General features: G+C 54.6%; 1 protein-coding gene across 1 annotated transcript; it reads left to right on the top strand.

Annotated features, from left to right (window-relative positions):
* The first annotated feature begins 2,433 nt into the window (after positions 1–2,433).
* Positions 2,434–8,373, top strand: Gdf7 (growth differentiation factor 7). Its single transcript, XM_076559703.1, has 2 exons — positions 2,434–2,928; positions 5,372–8,373. The coding sequence occupies exons 1-2, from the start codon at positions 2,562–2,564 to the stop codon at positions 6,328–6,330; spliced, it is 1,326 nt and encodes a 441-aa protein (XP_076415818.1). The 5' UTR covers positions 2,434–2,561; the 3' UTR covers positions 6,331–8,373.
* The last annotated feature ends 1,012 nt before the right edge of the window (positions 8,374–9,385 follow it).

Below are 9,385 nucleotides of genomic sequence, written 5' to 3'. Positions count from 1 at the left end.
CCATGAGTCTGTCTTGCAGTGTTGATGAATTCATAACACACGGAAGGGTGCCTAGCAATAAGAAGTTGCTGCAAGAAGGAATGAGCCGAGAGATGGGTGGATGAACGGGTCTGGACCAAGAAGTACAAGTGAAGAGGTTATACCCTGCTTTGCTTACAGCTGGTAGGGTGTGCTAAGCCTCCCATGCCTTCCATTCTCTTTCGAAGCCTTCACGGGAGCTCACAGAACCTACTTCTCTTTGAGATTCACGGTTAGCAGTCAGAATATCTTGGGGGAAAGGGGACAAAGTGATCAAGCCACCTCTGTCACAGATTCAGAGACTAGGGCATCCAGTCTCAAAGAATCGCTGTGGCTTACCCAAACCCACTGCAGGAAGTATCACCAATCTATCCCAGCTTCCAGAGGCCTAAGTTGGCCTATGGTCAGAGGTGTCATGTTGTGCCAAGATAGTGCCAGATCCCTTCCTCTATATACAATCGAAGACACTGAAGCCAAGTCAAGTGAGGGACTTGCCAAGATGGATAATGGGCAAAGCCAGATCTGGAACCAGGACGCTGACAGCCCAGAGTTCTAAGTGTTTTTCCAACATGGAACTGACTTGTGAAACACGCAGTCTGGACCTGAGAGCCTACTGTGGAAAGAAGGGCAGCGAGGCACCAGGAGCCAGTGTCCCTCTGAGCAGAGAGTCCCCTGGCTGGCCACTGTGTCCAAGGGTGGGAAGGAATTTACTGTAGGAACCCTCGGTCCTACCAGAGCTACTTCCTCCGGGCACCCAAAGAAGGAAGCCCGTAATTATGGCTTTTTCCTCTGCTCTCCAACCTAGGCACCAAAGGCATGTTGTCAACCCAGCTGTCTGGCACCCAGGGAAAAAGCAGGAAGGCCCTGAGTAGGCAGGCAGCCCAAGCCATGGTCCAGGTGCCAGCTATGGGCTGAGCTCAGGCTTCATTCACCTCCCATGTAACTCTGCAGGTATTGACCCTGGTCAGGGCTTTCCTTCCAGCTCCCAAACATCCCCAGAACCCAGACCAAGCTCTGCCCCTGTCTCCCAGGTGGTCTGGATGGGGAAGAAGCAGCTGTGTGTGTGTGTGTGTGTGTGTGTGTGTGTGTGTGTGTGTGTGTGTGTGTCCCAGTCCATCCAGGGGCAGGATGGGAGCACACCTGGGCCACAGTTGATCTGGAAGCGGCTTTTAGAGAGCGCCTGGACCTGCAGACTCACAGGCCCCATTTAGTTGTTCAGTTTGGTATCCAATGCAATTTTTAAAAAGGAAAGTGGAGGGGTGTGGCCCAGGCTCACAAAGCCTGATGACAGTTGCTCATCTATTTTCTGGACAGTCTCTCTCTGGGCTTTCTCTGAACTGAATCGCCACAGGCTGGCGACCTCCCTCCTCAGGGCAGTCCCCTCTTTAGAATCAGGGCTAGCCAAATAAGAGCCCCAGGGTCTGCAAGCTCAGGAGTCCCCTACGGACAGTGCGGAGGTGGACGCCTTTTCCACCGCGCTGGAAGGGTGCTATAACCACAGTGGCACCAGAGCGCTACCCCAGGGGTCTGATGCTCACCCTCCGGGCTTGTAGCTACATGCGAATATACCAGCAGCCTGCTGCCTTTTGCCCTCCCGACCTTGAAGAAATGTGATCGCCCATTACTCAGACGGTTGAGAGAAGGTCACCACGACGGTTGCACATTTGAACACTGAGCCCTTACTCTGCGTGGGAGTTGGCTACTCTCTAAGCCCAGCTGCCTTCCTAATTCATCAAGCCCTTTAAGAGTTCGGCTTCTGCTTTGGCGCAAGATCCCCGCCCAGATCTTTTCCTTTCCGACAGTCGGCCCTAATCCATCTGTCTCTTTCCTCCCTGTCCCTACAGCTACTCGTCCTTCGTCCTTCGCCACAGATCCTCTCCTTTGCTCTGGCCTCCCACTGTGATTCTCAAAGGGCAACGGTTTGGAGACGCTACCAACCAAATGTGCACAGTAAACATCCCCATGTAGCTGGTCCTTGTGGCTTCCTGGTGAGCGTCCACCAAGGGGGCGCAAGGCGAGAAAGTTGGGTGGGAGGGACCCAGTCTTGCCTCGGCCTGGGTCTGGCAACCCTAGCACTTGCAAAGTAGTGGGGAGGGCGGTGTTTCTCCGTTGAGAAGTGCGGAGGAAGCTGGGCGGGTATGCGCGACGCCCCATCCTCCAGCCAAGGGGAGCGCTCAGGTCTTGGGGCGGGGAGTGGGGGTTGCAGTGCCTTAGGGTGGGGAGGCGGGGCACAGAGCTGTGGCGGGAGCCTCCGGCGGGTGGCCCTCACTTGGCAAGGACCGGGACACCGTGCTGCAGCGAGGGGAGGCGACTCCTGCCCTGCATTCCGCGATAGGCCTGAGTTGGGGGGCTCAGAGCTGCGGGTCGAGCGTTCAGCAGGGGGCGCTGCTCCGGGCGCTGGGCGGGGGTGGGGTGGGAGAGGAGGGGGGCAGCGGCTTGCTGCGCACACTTCCCCCATTATTAAACACTATGTTCAAAAGGCGTCGGGGGACTTCCCGGAGCCACGGAGCCCGTGTCGCGCGACGGAACGGCCCACGGAGCCCATGGACCTGAGCGCCGCCGCCGCGCTGTGTCTCTGGCTGCTGAGCGCCTGCCGTCCCCGCGACGGGCTGGAAGCTGCCGCGGTGCTCCGAGCGGCGGGGGCAGGACCAGCCTGGAGCCCCGGGGGCGGCGGCGGCGGGCGGACCCTCGTCCCGGCTCCGGGCCCTTCAGCTCTCCAGGCCACCGCAGTTCCCGGGCCCCGCGCTCTGCGCCGCGCTGCGGGCTCTGGCTTCAGGAACGGCTCGGTGGTGCCACACCACTTCATGATGTCGCTTTACAGGAGCCTGGCTGGGAGGGCTCCGGCCACGGCAGCCTCGGGGCACGGCCGCGCGGACACGATCACTGGCTTCATTGACCAAGCGACTCAAGGTACTTTACGTATCTTCTATGCCAGCACATCCTGTCTGCTCCTGCTCTGAGATGAGCTGGGGGAGGCAAGCTTCTGCTCCATTGGGTTGTGAGCCAAGGTCCCATGAACCCCATTTCAGGTGTTAGAAACTTCGTCTCCGATGTCAGCGCATCCGAACTTGCTAAGCCTGGACTGTGGCGCCAGTCGGTTTGGTTTCTGAGGGCCGAGGGGTTGGAGGTCCCTCTGTGGAAGTGTAGGCTGTCAGGTCTCCCTCAAGCAGGCGAGAGGAGTTCAAGATCTGCTTCTTTGGGGAAGAGTCTAGGGTGGCTTCGGGACTGGAGCCCTTGGAAGAAAGAAGGTAGAAAAAAGGAGAGGAGTGGGGACCCTGGCGTTCCCGCCAAGAGGGACTAGCAGTGATGGTAGCTCCCTGTCTCCAGGGAAGGATTGAAGGAGCTAAGGAGAAATCAGGGCAGAGAAACAGGTATCCGATTAAAGCAAATGGCCTCTCTCTGTATCAGGAGGGCCCCTGTCAGCAGGCTGCATGGGGTGGACAGTGGCTTCTGTGTGGGAAGTGTGGGCGCCTGTGTTCTGTGGCAGCCAGGCCCCAGTGGCCTGAGTCCAGGACTTCAGTTGTGTGGGGAGGACAGGGATGCCTGGAGCTCAAGCGTCCCATCTTACCCTGTGCTGGACCCTCCAAAGGTAGGGTGTGGGTGGGTAGTTGCTGTGTGTCATCTGGCTTTTATTAATCTCCATTGAAGCCATTAAAGCAGACAGATAGGGAAAATTTAACTAATTTCAGGCGGAAATGCAAGCAATTTTGGCCTTAATTCTGCCCAGCCAAAGATCTAGCTTGGAAATCAAGAAGGAAAGGAAGGCAAATAGGCCGGAAAAATAAAGTTGGGCAGCCACCGACAGTCTGCAGGCTGTTGATAGCAGCGTGGAAAAACAGGCAGGGGCCACCTTGCAGCAATCACCCATCTCAGAAACAATACAGTCCTAAGCACAGCTTTCTTTTCGGTACATAGAAATCCTGGGCCCAAATGGCCCTTAGGACCAGCGTGAGTCTTCAGAAGGTCTGTCACAGCACTCCGCACTGACTCATGGGAAGCTCCAATCCGGTACACAACATCAGGGGAAACTCCAGACCTGCCTCTGCATAGGGTACAGGAGATCAGAGCATGGGAAGGGCCCTAAAATAGCAGGATCATCAGACTTGGTGAGGGCTGGCTTGGTGTACTGTATTGTAGAACCAACTAAATCCTTCTGATGGAGGGAGCTCGGCTTGACCAGCAAGACCCAGAGGTAGAGGCTGCGGAGAAAGCTCTTTGGGGAAAAGCAAGGGTGGAGGAGGTGGGACAGGGCTGGGGACACATCCCAGCACCTCTGCTTAGCTTGCTATCACCATCTTCAGTTTAGAACAGGGCTGCTTGAGCAATACACTCAGACTGTAGACTTAAGGCACGAAGGCCTGGCGTCCACGGTTGAACAAATCCCGAAGGTGGGGGGAGTCTGCATGGTCTCTCCGATGGGGCAAAACGAAACCATATGACCCCCTTCAAAGGCAACGCCTTATCTGCTCTCTGGTGGAATTTAAACCCCCCCCCCAAGTACATCCCAAAAGAAAAAGGGCCCATGACCAGAAATAAAACCTCAATCCCGGAATAAATCACACCATAGCAAAAGACTAAGCAGCGCGCACCGTGGCAGCCATCGCCATCGCTGCCCGTCATTTTTCCTGGAAGGTTCTTTGCATCCCTTTGCCTTTCCTCTTCTCCTTGGTGGCTGCGGGAGCACCAGGAGGAGCCAAGAATGGGGTTGAGGAGGGTGAAAACAAGGAAAACACAACGCGGACTTGGGAGATAACCTGGGCCTTCCTTTCCATTCTGCTGTAGGGACAGGGTGGCCTGCATGGGAGAAGGGTTCTGAGTCACAGTGCTGTTTGTTGTGTTCGTTTCTGGACTATTCTCAGCGTCCGATTTGCCTAGTAGGCTAGGTTGGGAGAAGAGAAGGAACCAAAAGAGAAAAAAAAAATGATTTAGGAAACGGGAATTTTTCGTTCCCGTAGAGCCAGGGGGAACTCGCAGCTCTTTGGGGACGCTCAGCCCAGTAGTAAGGGGCAGTTGTCAGACAGAGCAAGTGTTGGGGAAAAGTCTGACCTACTCTTTAGGCAAAGGCAAGGCGCTGGAGCCGGCAACCGAACTAAAGAGGCCTTAAGGTTTGGTCCTGTGTCCTGCACACTTCAGCGATTAGGTGTGTGTGTCTGTGGTCGTCGGCAGTGGTGCAAGAACCAAAGCTTCAGGTGTAGGAGACAAGAAAAGATTGGCAGCACTCGTTCTGGAGCCCAGATGTGGGGATGACTGCGGACTCCTATGGGCCTTCTTGAGCTATGTTGCCCCCAAGGCTGCGGCTGCGCGCACTGGCTCTACTCTCACCCTGCTCTTTCTGTTTCTGTCCTTCCCGTAGAGGAATCCGTGGCCGAGCCTGGCCAGAGCTTTCTATTCGACGTGTCCGGCCTCCCTGATGCCGACGAGCTGGTGAGTGCTGAGTTGCGTGTGCTGCGCAAGAGATCTCCGGAGCCAGACCGGGACGGTGCGACCCTCCCTCCGCTGCTGCTGCTGTCCACCTGTCCCGACGCCACCCGCACACCTCACCTACTGCACTCGCGGGCTGCCGAGCCCCTAGAAGCCGCGCGCTGGGAAGCATTCGACGTGACCGACGCGGTGCAGAGCCACCGTCGCGCGCCGCGCGCCTCCCGCAAGTTCTGCCTGGTGCTGCGCGCGGTGGCCGGCTCCGGGAGCAGCCCGCTGTCCCTGCGGCGACTGGGCTTCGGGTGGCCGGGCGGCGGCGATGGCCCCGCTGCCGAGGAGCGCGCGCTGTTGGTGATCTCCTCCCGTACACAGAGGAAGGAGAGTCTGTTCCGGGAGATCCGCGCCCAGGCCCGCGCGCTGCGGGCCGCCGCTGAGCCACCACCCGATCCGGGACCAGGCGCTGGGTCTCGGAAAGCAATCCCGGGCGGACGCAGGCGAAGGCGGACGGCTCTGGCGGGGACGCGGGGAGCGCAGGGCAGCGGTGGAGGTGGCGGCAAGGGCCATGGGCGCAGAGGCCGGAGTCGCTGCAGCCGCAAGCCTCTGCACGTGGACTTTAAGGAGCTGGGCTGGGACGACTGGATCATCGCACCATTAGACTACGAAGCGTATCACTGCGAGGGCGTCTGCGACTTTCCTCTGCGCTCGCACCTGGAGCCCACCAACCACGCCATCATTCAGACGCTGCTCAACTCCATGGCGCCCGACGCGGCGCCGGCCTCCTGCTGCGTGCCCGCACGCCTCAGCCCCATCAGCATCCTGTACATCGATGCCTCCAACAACGTGGTCTACAAGCAGTACGAGGACATGGTGGTGGAGGCCTGCGGCTGCAGGTAGCATTCCTTCTGGGGAGGGCCTTGCTGCCCAGGACCCCAGCAAAAGAGCAGCCTCATCCTGGCCTGTCACCAGGCCGGGAGGGACGGTGGAATATGGCCTCCGCCTGCGCAGAGGAGAGCACACAGTTCACACTCACATTTACACACTCCTTCACTCGCGCACACATTTACCATGGACAGCAGGCGCGGAAAGCCTTGTGCAGATGCGACGACTGGATGTCACAGTCATGTTTATATAACATCGATACAAACCGCTGTCTCCTTTAGAAGGGTGTCTGTGTTGATGTTGCGGTAATTGGCACGAAGTCCAAGTAGAAAGGGGTTAGCATTGGATTCTCCATTTAGTTGGAGGCTGGGTGGCTGGATTTCTGGCAATGGACACTGAGTCCCCCTGCAGGGCTGTAATACCCAGATTCTCTGGATGTGTGCATTGGGAATCTTCAAAAAGCAAGGAACCACTGGGGAAAAAAAAAGCACCGATCCCCTAAACAAGCCCGATGTGGTGCTGTCTCAGTTTTGAAAAGGAAGCTTTATCCAAAAGAATGGGTTGTGCTGCAAATATCAATAACGACTTAAAAAATATTAGTTCCAACTAGGAATTATCTGGGAAGTAGGAAGAATATTTTTCTCTTGGAGGTGTGTGAAATGGCGGAAAAGAGTGCGGAATAGGAGCGGCCAGGTTTAGAAGCATCTAGAAGGTTGGTAGCAGGAGGAAGTTAGAGCAATGGCTGTACATGGGTTGCAGAGGCAGCTGGGGTGTGTGCCAAGAGGGTTTCCCAAGAGGCTGCAAAGGAGGCTCTCAGGGCTTGCGTGTCCTGGGGCAGCTCCAGGGGAGGATCCAAGCCCACTGGCCAGGTGGGCACAGCCCCCTCCCAAAGGCCGTGTGTGCCTATACTTTGCTGTCACATCCGTGCTGGCCCCAGTGTGCCTCTCACTGTGCTTGTTGGGAACTTTTTGACAGTGTGACAGTGACAGGAAGTGAAGCCACACACAGATGCCTTTGTCAGATCTAAAGGCACAGCCTGGACCTGCAGTGCAGGAAGAAGTTGGTCCTTGCTCCTAGACTGTGGTCCTTGGTGTGGGATGAGCAGGTGCAAGCCTGTCTCCCATCTCCAGAAGTTTTGCTCTACTGAGGTGTTTGATTTCTTGGTGGCTGTCCATCCTTTGAGATCTCCTGCCAACGGTTGGGACAGAGAAATAATCTGGGCTGCACCTGTCGGAGGGCTTAGACATTATGCTGTGTTTTCTCCTTTAGGCTGTGGGAGAGGTATTAATTCTGCCCTTGTCTTGGATGCCAAGGTCCAGGACAGTTTATGGGTGTTTTAGTTATTAGTGGTTACACTTCACTCCCCAGAGACAATGAAGATGAAGATTTAGACCCAGCTAATTTATTTAAGAGCCCCATCTGAGTCCTTTTCATTTTGCAAAATTTCCCCCCAAGGGGAAAATAATCCATGTATAATTTATTCTTAAAACATAGATTTCTCTTCTTTTAGAATATGAACTTGTATGGCTGTGAATAGCTGTAACCAGAAAATGCAACAATTTCAGTTTTGTTTTGTTTTAAATCACAAAGTGGCTATTCTTGATAGGATTTCATCTCTTTTTGGTGACTGGGCAGAGATATCTGTCCAGATTTTGGATTCTGCAAGATTCCCCTCTTCTGTTTTTTTTTTCTTCCTTCCTTCCTTCCTTCCTTCCTTCCTTCCTTCCTTCCTTCCTTCCTTCCTTCCTTCCTTCCTTCTCTCTCTCTCTCTCTCTCTCTCTCTCTCTCTCTCTCTCTCTCTCTCTTTGCTTTTTGAGACAGGGTTTCTCTGTGTAGTTTTGCACCTTTCCTGGAACTCACTCTGTAGCCCAAGCTGGCCTTGAACTCACAGAGATCCCCCAGCTCTGCCTCCCACGTGCTGGGATTAAAGGCGTGTGCCACCACTGCCCGGCCCTTCTTCTGTTTTAAATGATGGTTTTAATAGTGATTGCTTTGCAGTCAAATTGGCATGATGCCATAATAATAAAAATGGCACTCAAAGTTGTATTAGATAGTTATAAAAAATTAATGAAAATTACAGTTGACTATTTTTTTTTTTGAGAAAATTTTTGGGTATTTACTACCTTTGGATAGAACCAAACATTTTGACACTTTTTTTGGTGTGTGTGTATGACTAGGCCAAACAACTTTTGTATAAAAATATCTTGAGTTGGGTTGGGCATTGTATAGCAGGGAAATGTCCACCCCCTTTTTAGCTATGACCTCTTTCTAACAAGATGTGTCGCAGGTGATGGTTGAGAGTAGTTACTTCCGTGCATTTGAGGCTGCACCACAGAAGGCTGTGGTCGTTAGACTGGCCACCTTTGTCCACTGCCTCTGAGGCCTCGCGTGTTCTTTGTTTACTGAATGAAAGGAACATCGCCCAGGTCTCCCTTGGACCTCTGGGAAACCATCACTAGGGCTCTTCTTCCAATCCTGCTTCTGATGGCTGTTTTCTCAAGGATGCATTTTAGGACCACAAAAGGACCATTGCATGTGGGGCAGATGGGATGTGGTTAAACTAGCTTTGCCCAGAGGCAGAGAAAGGCCGCTGTCTGTACAGTTGGGAACAACTCTTCACCATTTGTCTACCATCTGAGATCTAGGAAGGCTGGGTGACCAGGACAAATTCAGCTGCTCCCTGAAATTCCTGGGCTGGAAGCTGTTGTCCACACTGAGCTGGCTGATTAGGGACCCTGTCTGTCAGGATGTCCCCTTCTCCCCAGGCTGAGATCACCAAAGTATCCCCGCTGAAATCCCGAGAATTTGTGAGGGGGAGAGTGCACTACTATGTCAGATAATTTCAACCACTACTTCCAGGGAGCTAAGTTTAACATTCCTGCTCAGGAAGCAGGGGCAGCGTGGCCAGCTGGGCCCAGGGGCCTGCCAGACACCAAGCTGGTCTGGTGTGGTGCTTGAAGCTATAATTTATGGATTAAGGTAAACCCCTCCATTGGCAGGAAGGCATTATAAGGATTCCTAGACTCTGGCCTTGTGGGATTGGGGGGTTACCAAGCAGCTGGGCTGGGCT

This window comes from Peromyscus maniculatus, chromosome 22, assembly GCF_049852395.1.
Source record: "Peromyscus maniculatus bairdii isolate BWxNUB_F1_BW_parent chromosome 22, HU_Pman_BW_mat_3.1, whole genome shotgun sequence".
In the NCBI taxonomy this organism is placed as follows: Eukaryota; Metazoa; Chordata; class Mammalia; order Rodentia; family Cricetidae; genus Peromyscus; species Peromyscus maniculatus.
This window is presented reverse-complemented; position numbering and strand designations above follow the sequence as displayed.

Excerpts from the sequence above, each read along its gene's own strand:
- Gdf7 (XM_076559703.1), top strand. The coding sequence starts at position 2,562 with ATGGACCTGAGCGCCGCCGCCGCGCTGTGTCTCTGGCTGCTGAGCGCC. Across the intron at positions 2,929-5,371 it reads CATTGACCAAGCGACTCAAG|AGGAATCCGTGGCCGAGCCT; the intron begins GTACTTTACGTA and ends TCCTTCCCGTAG.